Source organism: Zalophus californianus, chromosome 5 (assembly GCF_009762305.2).
Source record: "Zalophus californianus isolate mZalCal1 chromosome 5, mZalCal1.pri.v2, whole genome shotgun sequence".
Lineage (NCBI taxonomy): Eukaryota > Metazoa > Chordata > Mammalia > Carnivora > Otariidae > Zalophus > Zalophus californianus.
In genome coordinates this window covers 97,142,162-97,169,999 of record NC_045599.1, presented here as the reverse complement: position 1 = coordinate 97,169,999, position 27,838 = coordinate 97,142,162, and the positions used below count along the sequence as shown (strand labels likewise).

General features: G+C 40.2%; 1 protein-coding gene across 4 annotated transcripts in view; it reads left to right on the top strand.

The window, feature by feature from the left end:
* TENM2 (teneurin transmembrane protein 2) overlaps positions 1–27,838 on the top strand; it is a 1,539,571-nt gene that overhangs the window by 863,426 nt on the left and 648,307 nt on the right. For 2 of the 4 annotated variants that reach the window (XM_027606098.2, XM_027606097.2), the window contains exon 1: positions 22,918–23,224. The exons of the other annotated variants lie outside the window; for them this stretch is intronic. In XM_027606098.2, the coding sequence (XP_027461899.1) occupies positions 23,179–23,224 (46 nt within the window). In that variant the 5' untranslated portion in view covers positions 22,918–23,178. Of the gene's footprint in view, positions 1–22,917; positions 23,225–27,838 lie in introns of those variants that run through there. 4 annotated transcript variants of the gene reach the window in all.

The window sequence follows — 27,838 nt, the reverse complement described above, 5'->3', positions numbered from 1 at the left end:
GCATTTTTTAAAAAAAATTAAATCTCTCCCACTCTCTCCCGCTTTCTTTTTTTTCCACTGTCAAAACAATCTGTCACAAGATATTTAATTTCTGTGTAATGGGTTACTTAAAGAAACCAGCATATGGCTCAGTGTAAGTACCTAGCTACAAGTGACAGGCAATGGTGCACACTGCTGGTTTGCTCTTCTCCTGAAACATATTGCACCCAGCATCGATTTTATTATGGTGCTGGATTCCCTCGGCTTTGATTTACATTATTGCCAGAGTCTCTCACAACTCTTGCCTTACAGAATTAGAATACCCGTATAAATATTCTTGTTCCACCAAGGAGTCAGAAAGCGCTTTCTGTTTTGGTTAAGTGGTGGTCAATGTATGGCTCTAACCGTTTTGGGGAGGGAGAAAGTGTAACCTCATTACACACAAAGCTTTACACACCCCTGCTTCTGTGCAAACACTTGTTAGTAGACCCAAGCTGATGTGTAAGCTGATGTGTAGCCTGGCTGTTTGCTGTAGAGGGGCTGGTCTTTGTCACAGTGACAATACTCGAAACATCATGCTGAACAAGGGCATCCCTGTCGATGCTAGTAATTTCTACACAGTGAATAACCTTCTTATATAGTGGAGTTGCCCTATTTGGGGAAAAGAGTCTAAAGTCACCGTCACCATGGAGAGCAAAGATGAAGCATGATCAAAATTGCCTATACAAGTCTCTTGAGCCATCCATAAGGTATAAATGGTTGCGTGGGTAACTCCTTGTATAGTAATGCATGTGCATTTATGTGTGGTAGAGTGTAAAGTGCTTATTAATTCAGCAAATAGTGTTCACTATGTGCCAGGCACTTTTCCAGGCCCTGGGAATGAGATATGAGCAAGAAAGGCAAGATTTCTGCTCGCAATCTGCTCATATTCCCATGAGAAAAACCCAATAAACACCTAAGAAATTAGCAACCTGTAAACAAAATATAAGGTTATGGACTATTTTATCTATCTGTCTATTTATCAGTCTAATCTATCGGTAAGCAATAAACAAACATATGTATAAATATATATCTTTTACGATAAACTAATAAACGAATCCATAAACAGAATATAAGTTTACAGATTATTTTATCTGGCTATAAGAATTAAATCTCTCTCTGGGGAACTATAGATATGAATAATATCTAGATTAACACATAAAATATAAGCTTACAGATTATTTCATCTATCTATCTATCTATGATCTGTCTCTGTTTCTCTCTGTGTCTATCGATCTATCGATCTAATTTTGTACAAGTTAATATTTCACAAGCCTACTCTATTGTATACCTTCTTTGAAGGGCAAAATGTTTATTTCTATGAAATTTGAAAAGTCCTCAGATTGTTCTTCACTGGAACTACTAATCGCAATCTCTGGAGAGCTGGTTTAAAAGTGAGGTCTCCCAAGTGGGGTTTGACCTCTGGGCCATTGGTAAGGAAACAGGAAGTTGGATAAACCTCCGTGAAGCAAAGCACACACCAGCTCCCTGGTGGTTGCTGTCTGATTGTTCATTCACTAAAAGGCTATGTTGGGAGTTTTCTAAAAGCATGACAAAATACCTGCAAAAACTTACTTCAGTTTATTACTTATTAATTCAAATTCTCAAGTGCCCAAGAAAGTATCTCTAGGTCATTGTTAGTGGAACCTTACCGTAAATGAAGGTGCTAGGCAGGGCGACAAATCCCTGGTCCACTTGCACCCAACAGCTTGGAATAGCTATGTGATTAATCAAAACATGATGTCCTAAAGTGCAAGCAGCGTATAGATTGAAGTATACATTAGGCGAGCCAAGAAAATACAGTATTTCTTTTTAGTTCAACAAGAAATTTCAATGGTCACACTTAAGATTATTTTCAAGAATTATAATTCTTTCACATAATTTTTATTGTGATTCTCCGAAGCCTCTCGTATCGGTCTCTGGTTAGAAAGCACTGGTTAGACAAGAGACTGTTAATTAGAGAGGACAAACTGATGGTCACCAGAGTGGAGGTGGGCTGGGGGGATGGGTAAGGTAGGTGATGGGGATGAAGGAGTACACTCGTGGTGATGAGCACTGGACGATGTATGGAAGTGTTAAATCACTACATTGTACATCTGAAACTCATATAACACTGTATGTTAACTAACTGGAATTAAAAACTTAAAAAAAAAAAGCACTGGTTGGAAATCCACCATGTTTAGCTAAAGCTGAATGCCACTGAGATTATTAAGAACCAAAGACAGACCTTTATCCCTTTATCCCCCATGAAATAAGGGGGGGTGTGAACATTATACAGAACCCATTGGCCTCCTAGCCTTGCAATGCCTATTCCCGGTGGTGGAGTTTGCTGCTTTAAGCTTCTAAGATGATTTGCATGTTCCACTAATGTCTGTTGTATATAGGACTGAGATTTCTTCTCGTACTGTCGTTAGGGAGATCAAAACTGATAGAGAAATAGGAGAATTACAAATTTAAACATCCTAATACCATAGCTCCTTGTGGTGTCCTGATATTCATTTCATGACTATTTAGTAAATACTGGCTAGTTGCCAAACACTGTAACAGGTGCTGGTGTGCAATGGTAAGTTAACAGTGAATGAGTGAATGAATGAATGAATGAATGAGAGAGATATGGGTTCCCGCTGATGGACCAGTAGAGAAACAACATTAATCAAATAAGCAACAAATAAAAATATCAAAACAAGCTGAGGAAAAATGCTCTGAGAGACAGAAACATGATTTTAGGGAACACATATCCAAGGAAGCTGACCATAATTGATGGGATCGGTGATTACTCTGAGGAAGTGACTCAGGAGCTGAAAACAAAAGAATGGAGACTGAACTATGTGAAGAGCAGGGAAGAACATTTCAGACATGCAAAACAGTATGAGCACTGACCTGGGGATCAGGGAGCCTGGGGCCACCCCAAGAGCTGATAACAGGGTGGTGTAGCAGAAACACAGGGCTGGAGGAGAGTGGTGTGAATGGGGCTAGACGGGCGGGCAGGAACTGAAAAACTGGATGCCACGTCAGTAAATAATCTTGATTTTCAAAAGCAAACTCTGAATATATGAACAGGTGTAAAAAGTGTGTGAAAGCACTTTGAGCTCATTGACCCTCACGTAGCTCTCACGTCTGTGTCCAGTTTTGTGCGAGGCCATAAGAGGAGATGGGAACCAGGAGCTCTGTGTTCGTTATGAGCTAGAGTGGTAGATAATGAAACCTTTAAGAAATGTTAAAGGGATCATGGACATCATATGTGATGAAGAAAAGATTGGGGGTGGGGGTCGGAATAAGCTTTCAGGATCAGCATGCCTTCTGCCCAGCTGAACAGTGCCTGGCTAATTTCCCTTTCTAATGAGACCAGCACAAAATCCATCCATTTAGGCTATTCAGCTTTTAGGTAAATGTACCAAGCTGTTGGGGTAGAGGGGAAAGACGGGTTGACATTGATGGATGGAGTTAAATACCAGAGCCCCCTCTTTCATCCAGACTTTTCTAAAGCAGTATTGTGACCAAAAGGCCTGGAAGATTCCAGGTGGGCAGGGTAGGCTGGACAGAGCCCAGCTGTCCCCCTCAGAAGGGGAGGAGGAGGGCGAGATGGGGTCTCCTTCTGTCAGAATGGAAGGATCCTCTTCAGATCTGGCAACAGCGCGTGGTACACGGGGGCATGAGTTCTTCACACAGGGTTTACTTCTCATCAGAACAGCTCCGGGGAATTACTCAATGGAACAGATGGGCTTTCCCCTGACATAATTGAATTTTTTGTTCAGAATTACCACCAGAGCAATATCCACTTCCTCACTTACCTCTGCGGTACCGCCCTCTGCCTTTTTGGACAATAAATTGTTATTTCCCTTTATTCTAAAACAGAATGACATTGCTCTGGACCTGCCTTGAGAATGGCTAAATTGAAGTAAGGAAGGTTACCATTCCTTGACTCAGGAGCTGGGTGTGTTATCCTCTAAACATAAAAGATGTTCACTTAGTCCAGCTCCTTGAAAAGACTTGAGCATATGTGTTTTTAAAAGGGGTGATGATTATTTCCCATTAGTTTTCTGACAGTTGTTCTGATCAGATGCTTGGAGTCAATGACCTCACTCTGCAGTTTTCAAATGAATCCAGTGGCAAAGGAGATTGGGGGTTACGGTATTGTTACCAGGGTGGATGTAGCATTGACAGGTACATTCAGAGCTGTGGATACTCAGCTATGGATGAGAGGTATTTAGAATGCTTTTAGCTCTTATAATGACCCTAGAATGTGTATACTGTTTTTTTTTAATTTTTTACATTTTACAATTTAGGAAACTGAGGCACAGAGCAGTAATTTGCCCAAAGTCACTAAGCTGGTAAACAGAGCAGCTGGGATTCAGATCCAGCCAGCCAGGACCTGCATTCCTAATCACTATCTATATCACCAAGAAATGGGTTGGGTTGAGAGGGTGGCAGAGATAAGAAACTCAAAAGCAGTTGTTTATTTTCAAAGGAGCTTCTATCTTGCTGTTTCTCCTCTTCCTCCTCCAATCTATTCCAACAGCTCAGAGAAGACAGATGCTGGGGGGGGGGGGGGTGAGTAGCAAAGCAAATCCTTATAAATTATTATTTTTTTTAAACTTAAGGATTAAAAACACAAATTTCCCATCACTTATTTTTGTGGCAACTAATAGGTGGCCATCGAACTGAATACTTCCCTTTCTCCCTCAGCACATAGACACAGGGGCACACACACACACACACACACACGCACACACACACACACACACTCTGAGGGGCACTTGGAAAAGGTTCTATGGCTCTCTCTACCCTTTCTCAGATTCACATCACTTGGGGCTGCCTATGGCAATCAAATATACAAGCAACCCTTTGGAAGACCCCAACAGTTCAGGCCTTAAAAATGATTTTGAAAAGTGAATTTAAAAAAAAAAGCCTTTCTCAGAAATACTGACCAAACAGCACCTTGGTATTTAAAATTTGAAGCACACTGTGGTTCATTCTCTTTATCTTTTCTTTTGCCTATTTACATATTCCGTTTTTAATCACATTCAATATATTACATTTAATACAGACTCAGGTGGCCATCCTGCTGTCTGTCAAACCTTGGAAGGGCATCTTAACTTGTAATATTGTCTTCTCCCCACAAACTTTGTTTTTGGACAACCAGTGGAGTCATTTTCCACTTCATCCTTGGAGAGTCAGGCTTCCTTCCATAGGATGACTGCTAGGATAAAAGTAGCCAGCTGTGTCGTCACCTTGAAAGATAGAGGGGGAAAAGAATGTTTAAGTCAGTCGGCTTGTTCTTTTCCAACATCTTCAAGAGAAAGCGCCTCCATTTTGCTACTAAGGAGAATAAATCCCTCCTTGACCTGTTGGGTGACAGTAACTCCTCCAATCGTCAAACATGGCCGATTACAATCTGACTGACTGTTAGTTAGAACACCTACGTTCCAGGCTGGCTGGAGCACAAAGACACACAGCACCTTCTGAATGGAGTGTGGACTAGCCTTTTCAAATTCCTTCACGGGAAAAAGAAACTTCAAGGACATGTTTACAACAAGAGGACAGAAAAGAAAGGAATCTTGCTACTAGCATTTCAATCTGCAGGATAGGTTCTGAAATCCTATGTTTGGGGAACCCCTAATGGCTAAACTTACACAAGCAGAAGGAAATTAAATGCCCTTATTAAATTTTCTATGAACATATTTGAAATTGTCCCTTTCTCCTGTCTCCATGTCTCAGACTTTGAGTCATTTTGCCTCTCTCATCTGTTTCCAGCTCAGTTGAGTTACAACCAATCAGATATGAGGAAAATTAGATTTTAATGGAATATTTGATTTTCATTGCTTAATTGATTTAATTGCAAGTTTCTATTTCAGACTGGTAGAAATGCAAAGATTTTCAGTCAAATGGAGAAAAGCTCCCATTTTTCTGTGTTCAACAATGACAAAGTTATTAATTCAATGTTAGCCTGCATTCTAAGACTTTAGAGGGAGGAAATAACCGGTGTCTTTCCAAGTAGTTATTCTTAGACTCTATTTCAGTTTCTCTCTCGTGTGTACATATTCCATATCAAAAGCTTGTGTTTACATTTGCTTATTCTGTTTGTATTATTTTCATCTTTGTGTATGAATTTTTGTTTATCGGGGGCAACAACATGTGTGTATCTACATATACCTATACATTGTTTTCAGGGGGCATTTAATGCCACAAAATACTTCTTTTCACTGCTGGTAAGCAGAAGGACGGGTAAAAGAATTAGTTCTCAAGCTACCACAGTAAATGAGTGGGCTTGCCCAAGTGCTCTTATACTAGCCTTGACAAATGGATCCTAGACCATGTCAATGCCTATTATATATATCGGCTGCCTAGGTTCAGTAACCAATGGGGAGTGCAACAGATGCCCCCCTCTTGGTCCTCATCCCTATTTTATTTTATTGATTATTTATGTATTTATTTATTTAGAGAGGGAGAGACAGGGGTGGGGCAGAGGGAAAGGGAGAAGCCTAAGTAGGCTCCACACCCAGCATGGAACCCCATTGGGCTCCATCTCACAATCCTGAGATCATGATCTGAGCCAAAATCAAGAGTTAGACACTTAACCGACCGAGCCACCCAGGCACCCCTGTCATCACCCCTATTTTAGGTTACCATATTGACCCCAGCCTGATTACCCCAACACTGCATCTCTGCAGTTCCTGATTTCCCTAAACCCCCTAGCATACCAGTTCTTGCATGATGTGCATTTATCTGACGTGTAAAGTTCTCAGTGTTTAAATCTCTATCAGTTTGGGGGAAGTTAAGATTTTTCTAATCATTCTGAGAAAAGTGTGTGTGTGTGTGTACACAAACCAGTGGCATATCAACATTTAATTACAGATGATCTATATTTGAATTTCCTATCAGGTACCTTGTATACTTGTCAGTCTCTTTAATTGGGATATAATTTCTCCGTATAAAAATCTTAACCTATGGTGTGTTATGGAATTTTTCAATAATCAACCCGTATTATGATCATCACCATGATGCCTAGTTTTGCAGAGACTTCCTCCTCTCCAAAGGTAGGAAAACCAAAGGGCTGAGAGCTTGAACTTTAGAGACAAACTACCTTAGAATCATGGCTCTGCCACTCACTGATTGTGGAATTTTCGGTAATTTGTTTGACCTCTCTATCATTTATTTTCCTCATCTGTAAAATGGAAATCATAATAGGGCCTAGCTCACAAGTCATGTGTGGATCCAACAAGATCATAGAGTTAAAGCACTTAGAAGCCTGCCAAGCCTATAGTAAGCAATTAATAAGTGAGGTCATAGTATGGGAGGTCATAATATGTGCCAAATACAAGGCTGAGAAGCTTACGTGGTTTATTTATTTAGTTCAGTCATATTCCACTGGCGTTGATTGTTTCCCCCAGAAGACATCTGGCGATGTCTAGAGACATTTTGGATTCCCAAGACTGAGGGTGGGGGGCTGCTACTGGCATCTAGTGGACAGAGGCCGGGGGTGCTGTTAAATATACCATGCAGAGGACAGTAGCCTGCAACAAAGAATTATCTGGCCTACGATGTTAATAGCAATGAGATTGAAAATCCCTGATTTAATCCATGAGTTGGGGATTATTAATATTATGCACATTTTACAGAAGAGAGAATCTGAAGCTTGGAAAAAAGTATAACTTCTTATACCACAGATTCAGTGTCTCTAACCACTATGCAATAGTCTTTTGGAGCAGAAGGATTTATTTTTGTTTTTTGTTTTTGTTTTTTTTTTATTTATTTGAGAGAGAGAGAGAGAGAGAGAATGGGAGGGGGAGGGGCAGAGGGAGAGGGAGATAGAGAACCTCAAGCAGACTCCCTACTGAGCACAGAGCCCGACACAGGGCTCAATCTTATGACCCTGCGATCGTGACCTGAGCCGAAATCAAGAATCAGAAGTTTAACTGACTGAGCCACCCAGGAGCCCCTATTTTGTTTTTAAGATGAACATGTACACTCTCTAAAACCCCACAAAACAGAAGCCTTGAGTGTTTTGTGGAAGCAAAACAGTTAAGGGAAGGGGTCACACCAGTCAGAACAGACACTGTCCAGAGTATAGTATTGGAGTACTAGAAACCCCCTCCTGTACCAGGCCTGACCCCTGTGATGTGTTGTCTGAATCATTGGCAGGAGGATCTGGGAGCTAAGCCAGGTTGGCTGGTGTGGCAGTGACCACTCCCAAGCTGGGGCAGGCTTCATGTGCCAATAGTCACAGAAGTGAGTATATGTTAGTAGTTGAACTACGGGTTTGGTCAGCCTTGAGAAGCAATTCCAATATATAATTTCATAGCTATCATTGCTTAAGATGAGGCCAAGTTACAACTGTGAAAAGTGAGATTTTTTTAAAGAGAAAATATTGAATAAATACCAGGATAGGCAGTAGTAGGTAGGGCAAAAATCATGAGGGTGTGACACAAATGACTCATGAATGATAAACACTTGATCCTAGCTGACCCTTGAGGACAGGGATGACGGTTCCTCTCTATGTCCCAAGGTCTGACACATATCAAGTGCTCAGGAAACACATGCTTATTGAATGAACCTAAGTTCACAATCTTATTCCAGGGGTATGATGCAATCTGAATGGTGGTGATACCTGTAACTTCAAATATATACAATCTTTACCCACTTTATATCTGAGTATTAGCAATAACTGGGTGGTTCCAGTTCTTAGCCTCTCAGCCTTTGCTTCAATATGGCTCCTCTCTACACCCCAGGGAATCATTTCACTCCTGTGTCCCCCTGAAATCTGGTTGGAAAATTAGCTGAACGTGTCCCCTTCCTTATGACCTTACGGTCAAACCCAGATGTCACAAAGCAGTGCATGATCTGCAGCAGTCCCTGGGGTCTGGGTGAAGAGGTCACAACCGCTAATGGAGGTCAGTTCCTAAACCATTTCTTTGTGAATGTTTATTACAGGATTCGATTCTGTCTCTCTGAACACAGTTAAAATAAGTGGCGGTCTAGTTTATAATCCTCATAATTGTAATTTTAATTGTGACTTTCAATGGATAAAAAAAATCCCTTTTTGGTTTTGGCTTCCTATATACATAATTTTTCCTTGTTGCATAAGTTCTTGGCCAGTTGCAGTTCCAATAGTCATTCATGTCACAGAGTCTGGAGGGGGAAATGATATATGTTATGTAGCCGACAGCCTAGTAGGTTGAAGAGAGAGAAGTATTCTCTTCCGAAAGTAAAAATTCGATCATAAGAATGTAATCTGTTTGCAGAAAGAAGCTATGTTCAATGGGTAGGTGTTTTCGTGCTTCAAATTAATATTTGTCCTTTAAAATGGCAGATGTTTAGCTGCATATGTGGGCAGTCAACATGAGTAGGCATACCGTCGATGTTCCAAGTGAAGTGCTGAGAGACAAGCAAGGCTGTCATGGCCAAGGCAATCCCCACTGCCTCCGCCTACCCCTTCCACTCTGTGGGGATGATTTCTTGGCATGTCACATATACACTGTTGGGCCTCACTTCTCAAACGCATTGAAGCTACATTTTCCTAGCACAATAGAGACTACCGGCTCAAAGCAAGGTCCTCAGACCAGCTGCCTCATCACCCAGGAGCTGGTTAGAAATAAGAATCCCAGGGCCTAGTCCACACTGGGTCTGAACCTGCATTTTAATACGACCTCAGGTAATTCCTACGCACCCTGAGGTCTGAGAAGCACTGACCCAGAGCACTCTGACCTCTGCTCTCTTTCTGGTGGCTCTTACCCCATACTTCTCTTATTAATGTCTGTATTATACTTTCTATGTTTCATACTTTATTTGAGGGCAAGCATTGTCTTAGGTTTTTAGAACTTTTTAGCTGGTAGGTGAATTTCCTAAACGTAGTGGTGCTTAATCAACTCCTAAATTTAATTTAGATACTTAGATTATAACCACAAGGAGAGTAGGCAAACCAGAAAGAGAGGCTGGTGCATGGACCTCTGGGTCTATGCATACTTAATTGTTCCACTTTCCAGCTCAGGAGTCTTGGGCAAATTACCCCTCTAAGCCTCAGTTCCCTTAACTGTAAAATGCAGCTCATAACAACTACTTCATAGGTTTGTTTTAAGGATCAAATGAAATCAAACATATAAAGCAATTAGCATAGTGCTAATTAGTTCATAGTGAGTTCTCAATACCTGTTAGCTACTATTATATTAATTACCATTTAAGCCAGTCAATTCTATACATTTCAGAATCCCAAAATGACTCCCCACCACCACCCACCATTTTTTCAGTTAACCTTGTGGTTCTCAACTAGGGTTGGTTTTGCTCTCAAGAGGCTCTATGGCAATATCCGGAAAGAGTGGATTCTCATGAATGGCGGGGGTGGGGGGGCAGGGGGGATGCAGGGCGGGGCTCACAGGGGAGTGGCCAAGGATACTGCTAAACATCCTACACAAGGCAGCCCCCTACAACACAGTGTGATAGGGCCCCAAATGTCAATAGCACCAATGTTGAGAAACCCTCTATTACCGACAGAGGGACTGAGGTAATCAAATTAACCATTTTTCTTAAGGATTCAGGTACCTCAGTCTATTTATTCTCTCAACCAATTAACATTGGTTCCCGTTTTCAGAATTCCTTGACGAGGAATCCAGTCCTTTGCTTTGGAACAAAACCACATTCTGGAAAACCTGATGCAGGTCTGATTAACCTATGAAAGGCCAGAAAACAATTAACAATTACATTGCACATTCCGTTCTTTAATATCAAAGGGAGCTAAGTTCTTTGAAATGTAAAACATCATAAGTGAAAGAATAGTGCCTGCAATTTCCCCGGGAGCACAAGGTCATTGTAGAAATAACACTGCTTTCCCTATTAATTTGACTCCATTTCAGGACATGCAGGAGGCCACAGTCGCTGGGAAGAGAAAAGAGGCCAAAGAAGGCCAGACTCTTGCTGCCGGTGACTGAGGTCAGGCAGTGCGGCTGTGGCCCACAGTTCAAATGAGAGGCTGGAAACAGAACAAAAGAAATGTTCCCACAGTTGGTAGAAGGATCAAGAACGAAACTCCTATCTCTTGTTTCCTGAAGAAATCAGAGATGCTGCAAGAGCATATATAAATTTCCCAGGTACTACTTCAAAAATCAGGGCGAGGAGGCGAGTGTTAGGCTTTATTCCTACTGTGAACAGATTAAGCAGACACCAATTTACACCTCGTTGTTAAGAGTAACTTTTTTTTTCCCACCAGTGAGACCACATTTACATCTTTTGTAATTAAGTGAAAGGGATTTTTTTTAAAATGGCATTTCCCCCACCACAAATCATGAAGTAAATATTTTACATTAACTGGGATCAAATGCTGGAATATATACATGAGACCCACAAAAAAAGAAGAAAAAAATGATACTGAGTCCCAGCACTACCATCAGCCTCCTCATCTGCTGGGCTGGCATAATCGCTCTGCCTGTTGGTGTTTTGGTTCTGGAAAAGGCTATGAATGACTAACTGAAGCAGTTAAAGAGACAGTGGGTGGGGGACTGACAGCAAGTGCTCCCAGACATTCAGGGGGCACCATCCATCAGCGGGAACGTGAAGCTGTAGTAGCATCCAACCATACAGCTCCTGCATACTTTGCTTTTTGGCAATTTTCATTTTTAGGAAAATTGAACATTGAGAGCTGTATATTAAGAGCTCTAAGAGACCAACATCCTTTATTCCCCACACAAGAGAATCTAGTTGGGCAAAGAGGCATTTTTTTCCCCTAACAATAGAATTTGTATGGCTGCTATAAACAATACAATTACTGAGCCAGATAATAAATAATTGCAGAGCAACAGGGAAAATGAGGTGTGGGCAAGGAGGAAAATGGATGGTTTCGGATGAGATTTGCACAAAGATTGAGTCAGTGAGGTGAAGTGAAGTCATCCCGGGTCCTGTCTGTTCTGCACTAACTAAGGTAAATTATTGGCCGCACACCTGTGCTGCAAGCTGGAGGCCGCACTGGCAGCCCAGGCTGAGCCTTTGTAAGATGGACTTTTGCACAAAGTGGACTCAAAGGGAAGCCTCTGAGAGGTGCTTGGCCAACTTTGTGATCAGTCAAATCAGGTGCTAGCTTCTTAAGAAAACGGTGACAAGCCTTGTAATATACATGTTTACGGAGCATCAATGCCAGTGCATCCTGTCGCTGGGCACGTGCCGGAGTCCAGAACAGTGTTCTCAGGGTGCATTCTCTACCCTGATATCGACATGAAAAGACAAAGCCTCAGATGTGTTTCTCTTTATTTTTAGGCTTTTCCTGAGAAAGATACAAGCACAACACAAACTTTGGCTTCCAAAAAAAAGACCAGATTTACCCTTTGGATGCGTCTTTCTCCTTGTACCACTTGCTTTTTCGATTCAAGCAGGCTAGGAGAGTCTGCTTTACTTCCCTTCGGTTCCTCCTGAGCCTTTCCTGGCTTACACAGAGTCACTTCTCTTTGCTTTTCATTGCCTGTCTCAGTACCTGCCGAAGAAACCCCCCGATAAAATATTTCCCAAAGAACCTTCTTGACCTTCTCTTTCCCTTGACCACAGGCTACTTCTGTGCTCCGTCAAATGATGTTCCATAAATCTTTGTAAATTGCATCAGCTGTGTCCACTTACAGACTCTACTCCCTCTCAGTATCATCATTAAATATAGAAACCAATCTGTAGCTCTGGGCACCTTAACCTGGCAGGATTATTTTGTAATTTATCAAATACTTATTGATCTATCCTATGCGCCAGGCATGATACTAGGTGCTACAAATCCAACAGTGAACCAACTCCCTGGCCCCTTGGAGCTTATATTCCAAGAATCAGATGACAACCGGGATGCCTAGGTGGCTCAGTCGGTTAAGCATCTGCCTTCAGCCCAGGTCATGGTCCCAGGGTCCTGGGATCGAGTCCCACATCAGGCTCCTTGCTCAGCAGGGAGTCTGCTTCTCCCTCTGCCTGCCGCTCCCCCTGCTTGTATGTGCGCGCTCTCTATCTCTCTGGCAAATAAAGAAATAAAATCTTTAAAAAAAATAATCAGATGACAACCAAAATAAGCAAACTCTATAGTGATTTATTACTGTTAAGTGGATGAAAGAAAGAACGGTAAGGGGAAGGGGGATCTTGGGGGGAGATGGAATGATGCGGTTTTAAATAGGGTGATCAGATTAAGCATCACTGAAAAAAAATGATGTTGTAGGAAACAGTCAAGTTGGGTGAGAGAGTAATCCTTGTTCACAAGGAGGAACATTCTAGGCAGAGGCATGCCATAGTTGGTGGGAAGAGAATGGGGGAGAAATTAGTAGGATTTGAGATCTTGTAAACTGTGGGCAGGACAAAGCATGTCAAATCTTTCAAACACTGGGAAGACTGGTTTTCACCCTGGGCGAGAGAAGGAGCTCTTAGAGGGTTTTGAACAGAGGAATGAAGTTATCTATCTGGCTTATATTACAAAAAGAATCACTCTGAGTGTAGAACTGGGAATAATCAGTAAAGGGTCATATCAGTTATCTGTTACTAGATAACAAATTATACCGAAGCTTGGTGGCTTGAAACAAGAGTGTTCTCTCTCCAATTCCAGTGTGTTTTCTGGGCAGTTCTGCCAGGCTTGCCTGAGTTCACTCACATAGTTACATCCAGCTGCTCGTTCAGGTGGGGGCTGGACTTGAGCAAACGGTTGGGCCTCTCTCTTTCTCCGTGTGGTCTTTCATCATCCAGGAGGCCAGACAAGGCTTTCTTTTATGGAGGTGGCACCCTTCCAACAACACAAGCCCCAATTCTACAAGTGCTTAAAAGTGCTTATCATGTCTTTACTTGTGTGGTGTTTGCTTCTGTCCCATTGGCCAAAGCCAGTCTCAAGGGCATTACCAGAGTCAGTGTGGGAGGGCTACGTAAGGCTATGGCCACGTAAAGGTAGGACACATTCAAAGTCCTTAGTGTAGTTGATCAGCCCCAGAGGCCCAAAGTGGAAATCACAGAGAGCAATTAGGAAGCTCTACAATAATCCAGGAAAAAAATGATCATGGGTAGCACCAGAGTGATAACATTGGAAGTTTTAAGATTCTGATTATAGTTAGAGGGATGACCATATTTTTATTCTCCTAAGTCACTAGAATAAGGCTATTAGGTTCTAGAGATTGGTTGATGTTCTTATTATGCATGAGATGATATCACAATAAAGTAAATGAGGTCAGGGATAGGTTGTTTTATTGCTAATAATTATTCAATGAATTTTCTGGACAATTTTAAACTTCGAAATTCACTTAGTGCTGTGACTATACACGGCACCCTGTCAATATCATCATCAGCTTATATTTATTGAGCATCGTCCGAGTGCATGGTATTGCACTCGCTGTAACAGAGGTGAACTACATTAATTCTTTCAGCCCATGCAGGAGCAGTGAGTGGTTTATTGCCTCAGTCTATTAGTTGGTGCCCCAGCAGCCTCCAGAAAAGCATTCAGCTTCCAGATTACAATTCCTTGTTCCCTTGGACTCGATTTAGCTTTAGCAGAATCTGACTGCATAAGGAAAATATGCAGAACCTTCTGTCTTTATGAGTCTGCTAATGCTTTTTATGAGTCTTATTATCAACAACTGGGAGATATTAGTCCCATTTAGCGGATGGAGAAGTGGAGGCAGATAGTGGTTAAATGATTTGGCCAAGGTCACGTACTGAGATGGTGGCAGGTCTGGGCTTGAAATTCGTAACTTTTTCTATTGCATTACACTGCCTCTCAGTGGTGCATGTTATTCCCATTTCTCTCTCACACTAATACACAGTCATGAAAACTCCACCTTAAAAAGATTTAACTGTCATCTGTGTTCTTCCAGGGAGTATATGACACACTGTTCTTTGACATCTGCATAGCCTAATCACTGGAAAAGTGGTTTGTTTGTTTGTGTTGGTTTTTTTTTTTTTAAGCCCCTTATTATAGGGGATTTGTCAGCTGTTAAAATCAACACTTTTTTGTGTTAGTTAAATTCTCATCAGAAAGATGTTGTTGCTTTCAGAGAGCATCTAGAGATTTAGGAACCAGCACATAAAATAAACTATTTAATTGAGATCCTTACTTTCGTTTTATTCTGGAAACGGTTATTCAATGGCAATTGTCTTTTTGATTGATCATTCTTTTGGAGGGTTCTACCTTTTTTTAATGAAAGAGTTAAATATGGAGCTAAGAAAGGCTGTGAGTGGACAGGGGCAGTTTTAATGCAGAATTTGCTTGTAAATCTCAAAAGTAGCACCATTAGATGTCACACACTGAGATACACTTGAGTGTGTACCCTCCAGAATGTCTGTTTGTTGTAATTCCATTGCATTACATATTTTAGTGCATATCTCTTCCTAGCAGCTTCCAGAGCTTTTCAGATATTCAGCATCAGAAATTGCACTGTTTTATCCTGGATTTTACAAATAGCAACCAGATTATTGTAAAACAGAACTATCTGATAAGTGAGGTTGTGAATTGCTTTTGTGATTGTCATGGGTAAGAGTATTGGAGAAACTGGCAAACAGTGCAGTACACTGGTTACTGTAAAAATCAAGCCTGTAACAGTGAACGTGTTTTTCTGATGAATACGTTCAAGGCTGTGATCATTGTGCAACTTCAGGTTGGATGCTTTCAAATGTTCTGTATTGAAAAACATCAGTAACAAGAACCAAATAGTCCACCAAAACCTGTATTCAACGCAACAGAGAGGAACGTGAATTCTTACTTAGAGTTTCATTGAGGCCAGCTCTATTCGGTCCACCATGGGAAGCAGAGATTTGAGGTTCCCTCTTGATTTGCTTTCCATTTTTACTTTATGATTAGGTGGCTGCTACTTTGGTTCTCACTTAAGCGAGGGGTGTTCCGATCACTACACAAAACAGAAACGGAACACAGACAGGATGACTTCTGTTCAGCAGACAAAAACCAAAATGCCAGAACAATGGTAATTAATGTAAGCAATTTTATAAGCAAAGTAATTTGTTTTAATTGGCTAAATAAGATCTGATATAATTATAGTATTCGATAAACTGATTTCAGAAAACTATATCACCATCTTTTAATCATATTATATACTCAGTGCAATTTTGAAAACAGATAAGAAGATGAACCTGAATTACCTCTTCTTTACAAGTAAGAAGGATACATTAAGGGCTTTTTTGAAACGTTAAGGATTATGTCCTTTTTTTTTTGGAGATTTTTTTTCTTTTTGAAAAACAGTAATTTACAGACAATTCCAGTGTCTTGAATCCCCATCGACTACAGATAGAAGCACTATGAGGGTGAAAAATCTTCCTTAAGAAAGCTCCTTTTGTCCAAGGAGTAAGGCTTATGAGGGTGAGGGGTCTTCCCCAGTGTTCTTTCCCATCATTACCCTCTATGGAAGAATAAACCTCCCAGAATAAGTAAGTGTATAATTGGGCTCGGAATGACCCCATAGGTGAGACCCTATGGAGTTGAGAAACCTTCTCTCTAAGGATTAGTTGTTGATGGGTCAACATAAGCTGACTTCAAACTAGTGTGTAAACAACAGAGGAAAAATGATATCCTTCCAGAAGACAGTTGCTAATTCTTCCTACTGTGAGAATTTCAGTTTGTTGGAATGAGTTAATGTTGACACGAATTGGAACACTGGTTGACTTTGAACATGTGCTCAAGTAAATAATGAAGAGCCTTCCATACAATCTAAGGGGTGAAAAAGCTACAAAAAAATTCTATGCATTTTTGCCACTAGTCTAGCAGTATTCTAACAACAGTTTTCTAAAGGCCAGGCCTTTCACGTAATTTCTGAATGTTAGAATTTTATACCTTCAATACGTTCAGTACAAACACCAAATACACACACACACACACACACATAAGCATACTCTAAGTACAAGGTAGTACCCAAAGAAATAGCAATATATTTTATATTTTTTAAAAAGTAAAGACAGTTCCTACAACCTTCAGTAAACTTAAAATCGATGTGAGGAAATAAGAGTGACCTGCAGATATTAGAAGAATAACAGTTCACCAACAGTATGAGATATCCAAAGGCAGGACGAGATTAATTTGGAAAATTATATGTAATAAAGTGTTCCAGGCAATGGGCTCTTTGAAATTCAAGAAAAGAACATTTACCATGAACTAATACAATTTAGAAAGGATTCTTTGAGGATGAGGAATTTTTATATAGAACAAAGGGTAGCACACATTTAACAAAACAAATTTCATAGGAAATAACAAACGGATGTATTTGGATGTAAATAAACCAGTTGGGTGGAAATTTTTAAAAAATCGCTAGAAATAGATGGATTTAGGCAAAATTGGGGGGGCGATTCTATTCACTCATTCGTTATCAAATATATATCTAATGAGCACCCACTGTATGCTAGCCACAACTCCAGATACTAGGAATATAGCATAAACTGAAGTTTATGTGAATATCAAAAGACTGGTATAAGACAACAAGAATTTGATACCATTGATTATCCTGTGTGGGGCACACAGGGCATTTCTCTTTTTAGTTCTCTTGCTTTTCACTTGTGCACAGGCAGGCAGAGACCAAAAAAATATGTATGTATGTATATGTGTGTGTACATATATTCATGTATATATCTTTTACATATATATAAGTATACATTTATATTAGTAAACACATTCAACTTGTTAAATATTCAATGACATTGTTTATCACCATGTACATCTAAAACCATGCTATTGGTTGGCTGAATATTTTATACTATTTCAGGTTACTTTAGCATTGTGTAGACTTAGCTAAAAGGAAAATAAATGAGGATATAATTATTGCATTTATTTAAAAAGAAAGAATTAAAGGTGACTGAACACTGTGGGTATGTGAGTGGTTATTTCTGCTTTTCTGTGTAACCTTAAACAGATGACTTTCAGCTAATAACCTATACTTTTCCATGCATGGAATGGGTGGCCTGAGGGGCCTATCTTCAAGCAGAATATAAATGCCAAGGATGAGGAACCAAATCAAATTGATGAGTATCACTTTCTTACAGCTTTTTTTTTTTTGTGGAGAATGTCATTCATTTCTACCTGCATGCCTCATTCATATGTAATGTTTATCTTTTATATTATTTTGTATAATTATGAATTTTTTCATAGAAAGGATGATGAAACCATTTCCTCAAACAACAGTGGCACTGAATTTAAATATGGTTAAAAACTTTAATCCCCCTGAGCGCAGATGATCAAGCAGTCAACAAACATTTACCAAGTAGGCAAGCTACTTTGTTTAAAGATTTATGGGAGATACTAAAGATCCAGAGATGCTTTACACAGGAATGTTGCTTTTATTTAGTCTGTAATGTAATTGGAAAAATAGGGCACAAACCTGAAAACCTAGATAATAAACCAAATACAATATAGGCTACGTTGTAAATGATCGTGTGGATAAAAATAGCTATAGGAGGTTGAAAGACTAGGGTTTATATCCTGGCTTTGCTGCTTGTTCCTTGTGTGACATTGGTTAAGTTAATTTTGCTAAACCTCAATTTCTTCTTCCCGAAAATGGTTCTAATAGCAGTGATTTAGTGGGTTGTCCTGAGGTTTAGAAATTAGAGGCAATGAATAAATCTTGGCCATTTAATAAGTATCTATATTATTATTAAATATTCTTTTTTTATTATTACAAAATATTCTTTACTGTGTAGGTGCTGGTTCTATACTAGCTATTATGCTAATCGCTTTACGTTTATTAGCTAATTAAATTAAGTCATCACGGTATTTTTCAGATGAGAAGAGTGAGAGGGAACCAGGAAAGGGATCTGATGGATGTCCCACAAGGGGGAAGCAAATTTTCAGGGTCAGGAGTTAGGCTTAGGAACAACTCCAAAGCCAAGCTCCTACTTACACATAACACCTTTCCAGGAGCATTTGAGCAGCTAAAGCAATTTCACCACCGTAAACTTCAGAAGGCCGAGGAAGTCTTTGTGGCAGACAGGTAACTTGTCCTGGGCTTAGATAAAGAGATGCATAAAGAGTTAAATCTGTTCTGATGAAGGAGACAGGAATATTCTAAGGAGAGCAAAGAATGTGCCAGAGGCCCTGGGAGGGATGGGTGTGATCAGGCTGGGGGAGCCTCCAGCTGCCGGGGAGGAGGTGATGCAGTGAACATTGACGTGGATGGGTTGGTGTCAGACTGCAGAGGTTATTGAATATGAGAAGAAATAAACCTGCACTCCATTCTCTAAAGAATTGTGAAGCTTGGGGGATTTTTTTCTTGGAAATACTAATATTCATTTAGAATGAGAGAAGTCACAAATTACAAATTTTAAAAGGCCCATAATCACAAATATTACAGTGGCCAGGAAAGTAACCTGATCCTTTTATTATCAGCCTGACGCACCTCTTCAATTGTTTTCCCTACAGTTTTTTCTGCATGCTCTTTGTTTCCTCAGATGATAATGGCTTTCACTATCATTTTTTTAACCTTTGATGGTTTTTAAGCTGATACCTAAGATAATGAAATAAAACAGACTTTCAATCGCCCAATCAATAACTATTGGGAATGGATGTCATTCAGAGTGGCATTTTAAGAAGCCTATTCTGGCTTGCAAAGGATGAATTGGAGAAGAAAAGAAAACCTCTCAAAATGGTCATTTTCAATAGCCGTGTCATGACAGTTGTGAGAAGCGTCACAACTAACAAAGTACTAATAGTAAAAGTATTGGTTTGCCGAAGATGAGCTGTTTTATCCATTAGAGCAGACTCAAGGTCATTCCTAGAATAACGTCACCCTCCTTCACTGAGATTCCAAGTTCTTTCTGGTGAGAGGGAAAGGTGCCGGGTGTCACAATTTGGTTTGGTCTTTGGCAGGACCCTAGGAGTGTCCCCAGAGGACTGAGTGCTGCGTTTCATCACCCTCTGTGTGTCTCAGGACAGAAACGCCTGCGGAAGTGCTGCATCAAGGATGATTGCCCCAGTCCAGGCCAAAGTGCCCAGACTGAAAATGTCCTACAAGTCTGGAAATGAAATAATAACTTTAAGAGACAGGGGTTGCGTGGGATGGTATTTGATAGTTATTGATAACTGAGTGATGAGAAAGAATGGAAAGAAAGGTGCTCTGGATGACTCCTCACACAGGTGAGGAAATGGGAAGAGCTACAGCTTGCTTTGAGGAGCAGGATCATGAGTTTCCTTGTAGAACCTGTTGAGTGTTAAGTGTGTTATCCAAGATGGAAGACCCAGAAAGCAGTTTGAATAACTAGAACTTTACGAGGAATGTTAGAGTGGGAGGAAGTCTTCATGAGTCGGCTATTTTGAAGTGATAAAATATTGTCTATCTTAGCTATTAAAAAAAAATCTGTTGGGAGGACTTCCTAATAGGGGGTAATATTTATGAAGTACTAGCTATGTGCCAGGAACAGAACTCACAACAGCACATGCATTATTCATTCCACAATGACAGCCCTGTGAGGCAGGTATCATCATTACACCCACTTTAAGATAAAACAGCCACAGAAAGGCAAAATAACCTGGTCAAGGTCACACAGCAAGCTGGCTGTAGAGCTGGGATTCAATCCCAGACAACCTGGTTCCAAAAACCAAGCACTCAACCACCACAGACTCCACAATATAAACACGTGAACATAAAGCTGTCCCACAGAGAAATGTCTTGCAAAAAGTCACATTCTATTAAGAAATGTTACCATGACTGGGGCCACCTTTGGCACCCCATTGAGCCCCCTTCACTCAAGATCTCTTAAGAATAAATCATATATATATCAAACTACAAGTGATGCCCACTCAGGGTACCCACCTCCTCACTAAGGAAGTGGTAAAAATAAGCAACAACACTGACAGCCATTTATAGCTTTTGTAAAAAAATCTTTTTGTCACCTTGATTTGTTTTTATCTTTCCTCCACTATGTCTTGCTGATCCTGGTCAATAAGCCCCAGGCCCCTCCCTGCTTTTATGGCACTGAAATAGTTGTATGCTTGTAAGAGAGTCTTTATTTTTATTGGCAGAAAATTCTCAGTCTACTTACTCCCTTGTATAAAGTTAATTTTAACTATAGAACCTGTATCAATAATGTCATTTAAAGGAGGCTGCTTCCAATACACTCTGTGAAATGTCTGCAGAGAATTTCGGATTTATCAGGGCACATTTCCCTCGCTACTCGCGGGCCCTGCAGCATCCTTTCTCTTCTACATCTGAGCATTCTCTGTTCTCTGGCCAGCTGCCTTCTGTTCAGCCCCTGTGTGTTCTCCATCCTCTGCTCTGCCTTCATGATAAGGAGGGCTTCATCTTGATCACATTGCAGCGGGGGAGGGGGGGGATTGTTAACTTCTTTATTTGGGTCCAAGCTAAAACCATATCCTCCGATTGGCAAACCACAAAAATTATGACACTTCGAGTTTAATAAGATCAAGCAGCCCCTCTTTGGATAGAACACTGTGACCGGGGTGGAGAAGGATCTTTTTCCTGGACCGGTTCTCTACTCTGCATCTGGTGGCTTACGCGGGATCTCCAAAATACGAGAAGCCTAGGGTCCATGGATATACTGGTGGGATGCACAATAGGTGAAGCGAAATGACTGGGTGGGTTTTTATTTTTAGAGAGAAGAATAACTGTTATAAGTAGGACACATGGGATTTATTTTCCATTATTAGAATTGCTTAATTTCAAAAATATGGTCAGTCAAAAGCTTGGGTGTCTCCTCTTCCTGCTGGCTTACTACCGCGTTAGTTCAGGTTACCATGGAAAGCAAGCAGTTATTTTCACCCTTAACTTAACTTATACCAAACACTTGACCTTGGAATCAGTAATTTACATCCTTAGAAGAGAGGTCACTTAGGGAATTTAACTGTGTAATCCTAGCCCCCATGTGGCAGAAGATGAGTAGAAATGGAACAGAGCTGGTAAAACACCGTTTGAAACAATATGATTTAGGAAATCATTTCTTTTACTTCATTTTTAAAAATGGAACCTACTTTAAAATGGTACAGGAAGGCAGAAGGATGCAGGAAAAGTCTATAGAAATAGTGACTTAAAAACTCTGTTCCAGGACTCAAGAAGGCAAGCCTGTTGTCACATTTGGAGGGAAACCAGAAAGAATTTAGGTTTTCACTTTCCTAATAGCCTCTTTTCCACCACCTTTCCTTCAAACATCTTGCCCTCCCTTTTATCTTGCCCTTATTAATACAAACTACTAGAGAGAAATCGCCTTTCAAACTTTAACCAGGAAACAGAGGTTTTGCCAGTACTAATATTTTGGTGTGGGCTTCTTCTCTTAAAGACAATTATCAAGACGAAGCATTTGTTTCTTCTTTTGTTTACCCATGGCAGTTTGTCAGCAGTTATGATAAGTAGAGTTCCATCTGCCAGTAAAACTACGTTGCAAATTGCCATAGAAATTAGCAGCTTTCATTTTTGCCTACATAAATAAATATGCGAAATAAATTGCACATAAATGCATCCTAAAAAATCACAGGTACACCGCACAGTTAAATGCCAATCAGACAAAACCAGAGACACATTGCGATTATCTCAGTTTTCAAACCTGGAAGATACACGAATGTGTTTCTAAATGAGAGAGGCAGTGTATCATGCTCGCTGAGATAAAAACAGAAGCTGCCAGACACTGCACTGTGGCTTTATTCTCAGAATCCTTTGCCTGAAACCCGCTCTATCTTTTCTCCGTGTTCTCCTCTCTCTCTCTCTCTCTCTCTCTCATCTCTCTTTCTCTGTGTGTCTCCTTCTCTCCCTCCCTCCCTTCTTTCCCTCTCTCCCTCTCTCCTCACTGTCTTTTCCCTCGCTCATTGTTCTCTCTCTCCTCCTGCCTTTGATGCACATACGTTGTCACATTCCATTGACTCTCTCCTCTTCTCTGTTCTTACACTCAAGCCTAGCGGTGCTTTCGCCAGGCAGCAGCAGCCTCTCCTGCGAGTTTTAGTCATGTGTGCAGCTCAGTTTGATCGAGCGTTCCTTTTCTGCCTTTTCACTCTTACAAAAGATTAAAAGGTGGCGTCACATTGCTCCCCTGTTCCTTCCCGCAGGAGGGACTTAAAAGGGACAACAAAAACTAATCACTTTCAATAAGCATTTTCTTGCTAGGGAAAAGAAAAAAAAAAGAAAGAAAGAAAGAAAGAAAGAAAAGGAAGAGAGAGAGAGAGAGAGAGGGAAAAAAAGGCAGGGGGTGGATTTAGCGGTGTAATTGGAGACCGGTGGTGAGGATTGGGGCGAGCTAGAGATGTTGCACGCTGCTAACAAGGGAAGGAAGCCTTCAGCTGAGACAGGTAAGAGCGCCCATCGGAGGGTTTGACCGAGTGGCTTAGTTAAATCTCTGTTTTCACCGTTTTGTAATTGAGAAAGGCATCCGCAGCAGAAGCCGATTTTTCAGTCGGTTTCCTTTTGTTTAACATAGAAAGTACCTGTATTAATTTTGATGAATTAGAGCATGCAGCAAATTCAATTGAAAATAGATTTGTATAGTAAATGCATTTATACTGAATGATTTCTCCTCCGTTTTATTTAAGGAGAGAGATGAGAAAGATGATTTTGATCCGAATAGCACTTTGCATTATGTTAAATTCTAAACAGCTAACGGAGGAAAATAATAATCCAATTGATCCTGTTTTTGAACTCCGGGACTTAAAGCCTGGGAGAGAGCTGGCATTTGAAATTTTTCTTCTAACTGAACTTCTGATGTGTTATAATAATTTTTCACTAGAGGTTTAAGCAAGGGTAGAGTTTATTTGAGTCTAGTTGCTGGGGTGTGTTTGGTTTGGATCTTGTCAGTGAAGCTATAGCTCCTTAACCTGTGTCAGGCTGATGTTTCATAAATGGAGATTAAGTGTTGTCCCAAATGAAATATGAAGTTAAAACATCAGGTTAGGGCATGTTTTAGAAAAGGATCCAGTAAATAATTAGGATAACTGAATTATGACAGTTTGAGGTGGGAGTTAACTCTGGAGGTGCTGTTTGGTAAGCCTTCCTGGCTTTTAAGCAGCTCAATAATGAAGGGGGCTAATTATCAGGCTCAAGTTGGAACTTTGCATTAGGACCCTAAATATAGAATACATGTGGACGTTCACCATAGGTGGCTTTTAGGAAGCTGTCCCTTTTGTACGCTATGAATGAGAGTTGTGGATTATATTTGATGGCATTTCTCCTTTAAAGAGCTTTGGGATGAAGCTTAAAAGGCTCACATCTATTTTAACATTGACCAAACACAAAATGCAATATACTGTAGTATCCCGGTGCCTGATTTTTATTGCTGCTGCTGTTGTTTTAAGGTTTTGATAATTTGTTTTTAACCTCAGTCTTCGTTGATTTTGTGTTCATTGCCTCTGCTGCTAAAATATATTGCTGGCATGAATAAACTGAGATTTGGGAATGCAAAAAAAGAGAAAGAAAGAAGAAAGAAAAAAAAAAGAAAGAAAGAAAGACCACTAACTAATTAGCCAGAGTTTTTATTTCAGGATAACAGAAATCCAAATTATATCCAGGTTTGTTACGTAGGATGTTACCTAAAAGGTTTGAATTAATTTTTAGGTAATTTTGGGGGGATGGGAAAAATCTGAATATTAAAAGTGCAAAATTCTGTTAAAAGAATGCTTTCTCTGGAATGAACTATAGAAAGGTGACTTTAATGCCTCCACAAGGTTTGGTCCTGGAAAGAGCTGCTGTACTGTGTGGCATCGTTGAGCCCAGCAACCATGAACAAGAGGATATTTTATATTTTTATTTCATGATAAGATTTTTTTTTTCTTCCCGACTTTCCAAACTGGACCTGCTCCTCCATGCCTCAGTCTGGCGTGCCTCGCGTTTGCCAGACACTCCTGGCATTTTGTGGGTGCAGCACGTGAATCCAATTTTACAAGTGTACACGAGGAGCTGCTGAATTGGGGGGAATGGAGACCACACAGACGATGGGGTCTCATCAGACTTTATCATGGAATGATAGCCAGTGGAAGTCCTGGCAGAAGACCCCTCATACAGGTTGTGGGGAAACTTCATTTTTCCATCATGGTGAAAAGAGCAGAGAAAGATGTGGACAGGGGCAGAAGAAACTGCTACCGCATGTTGATGGAGTCATGCTGGTGGTAGCCTAGTGGGTTTTTAAAATCACATCACCTGCAGTTTTCTTTCTTCAACTTAAGAAACTTTGCAGAATCTTGAAGTAGTTCCTCTCAGATTCAGTCCGTGTCTCGACATCACTTTCTCTCGTAAAATCTCTTCTCTGCCTCTCACTTTACCCAACTCCTCAGTGTCGGGCTGCCACTGATAATGATGGTTGTTTCCTAAAGAAGTGACAAGTGTTGAGAAGATGGGCCAGGAGAAATAAGTTGTCTGCGTCGCACATGTGTTTTAATTTTGTTTATGAAAATGACTTCTTCAAGGTGAGGAGATGATAAATTTGAAGTTGCGGCTTGGCTCTCTGTATCAGTGAACCACTGCCCTTCTCCTAGACAGCTCCTAGAGCTAACATGGGCAGAAATAATTTGGTTGTAAAACTGGGTGGTAGTGCAGCATGCACTTTTTAAGCATGTGGTAACCAAAACTATCCTTACTCAAACTATCTGATTCATATAAATAGCATTTTTCTGACTTTTCCAGTAGATGTTGCTGGAGAGCAAAGAAAAGATCATTCTTTTTTACAGGAAAAAAAGAAATGCAGTAGACTTATAAAAGCCAACAGAAAAGATCCTTCTCCCCAAACTCCACTGATAGCATTTTGCATAATTTGCTAATTAATGAATTATATTGAATCATTACCTTTTATGATGTTCTATAGAAAGCTATTAAAACTTGAGTTAGATTTTAAAATTATGGGATTGTTCTCTTTAGTCCCTATATATAATGTCTGTTTGCTGTTTTCCGTTTTTAAAAAATCAAGTTAACTGCACATTACTATTCAGAACATTTCATCCCTGAATGCTAAAACCCTTTAACATGCAAATATGATGTCAGAGGAAGAACTGAAATAGAATACTCTGAGAAGAGTAATGATCAAACGCATTATAAAAATATGCACCAGTTGCCAACATGTAATGAAATATTAAGAAATTAAAAGCATGCAACCTCTAAAGTAATAGAATTTCATTGCTCTGAGACTGTTTTCCCACTGAATATTAAGTGCTTAATAGATCTATCCGTAAAAAAACAATCAAAAACCTACATGGTTTGTCACTGAAGTTCTTTCATTATATGATTTTGAAAAATTAGCCCAATAGGATTTTCCTCAGACTAGGAAATGTAATTAACATTGGATATTAAGTGCCAGATTTCCAAAGCAAAAGCCACAAAGCTTGATGGAGAAAATAGGAATGCAGAGAGCAAGCATCAGCACTACAAGCTGAGGGGACCCACGCTAGAACTACTCTGCTCGTAATCACTCTGATAAAATGACAAAGATGTCCCAGAGGAGCCTGGGATTCTAGTACCCAGACATGAACTGATGCAATTTCAGGCAACCAATGACCTCTATCTGTGGGAATATTTATTTTTGGAAATGATCAATTAACTGATTTCAATTGTCAACGAAAGTGTATGTATTTTTTTTTCCCAATGCACAGGGAGCCTTGGATATTACAAAAGCACATTCAGATAGGACAAGTGTACAACCTATGTGGTAGAGCTTTTGGTTTTTCTTACCTTAACCAGTCCAAGCTCTTTTCTGGTGGATTTTTCCCTCTGTATTGAAGCCCTTCTTTGTCAGTTTTCATTCCTGAGGTATGAAATGCTCCAGAGGATGTTTTGATTTAACATCCATTCGTTTCTCTTTTCTGGGAGGAAAAAAAGCTTATCTTTAGAAGACAAGAGTGTCCACTACTCCTATTTTGTAATTAGCACTGTAAGTCCACTGGGTAAGAATGGTCCTTTTTTTTTTTTTTTTTTTGCTTTGATTCAAATACATTTTTTGTGCTTGACCTAGAGTGGTTATTTTTTTTTTTTCTGTCTTTAAATAAGAAAACCTTTACAATTTGTTGGGAGATTTTGGTTTCTCTTTCCGGTTTGTTTGCTTTTCACTTTTGGTATTCTCTGTTTTCATTACAGCTATCAAGCACTGACTATGCCCAAAAACACCGAGTTAAATGTGCCAAATGGTACTTCAAACAACAACAAATATCTGTTTTCTCTATGAGAACTTTAGGAAGACAAAAGATGTGAACCATGCCTGGAGAATTGCCTAGTGGGTTAAAATGTACTCGGTTCTACCTCCTTCCTTAAGAGAACAGAACAGAAAAGGTCACTGCAGGTTGAGGGGATCTTGAGGGTGGAAGCCTTTGAATTAGGAGTGAAAGGTCAAGATACAAAATAATCTTGATGAGCAAAGTGAGGGGTCATGTGGGATGTAATACCGGCCAGAATGAGTAATGCCAATATGATTGAGAGCTTTGAATGGCAGGTCAAGGTATTCAGTAGCCACTGAAAAGATGGAATCTGAAAGCTTCTAGAAGAGTTCCTTTGGAAACAGAATGGGGAAGGAGTGGAGTAGTGGGTCCATACTATACCCCTGCCCACCCAACAGATGCTGAAATACCTGTCTAGGGTCCATCTGCTCTCCCTTTATGTTGTGGCCTGAGGAAGCTATTGTTACTAGTGGGATATTGCCTTACTTCTTAGGGATGTTGTTGAAAAAACAATGATAACCCCTTGTCTAGAGGCCAGAAACCAGTGGCTAATCTATTGCATTAGCCTAGACCTAAGTGGAAAGGTTGAGAAACACTGTCAAGGGGAAAGAGAATGGCTCTGAGAAACACCTTCCTATTATAATTACTGCAATTTCTTGTATGTACTGTAGATGTCATGGCCTCATTAGGCAAGGATTTTGTGTATATGCATTTGTTTTCATAAGAAAAACCTTCACCATTTGTCAGAGATGAGACCTGTAATTTAGAAGGTGT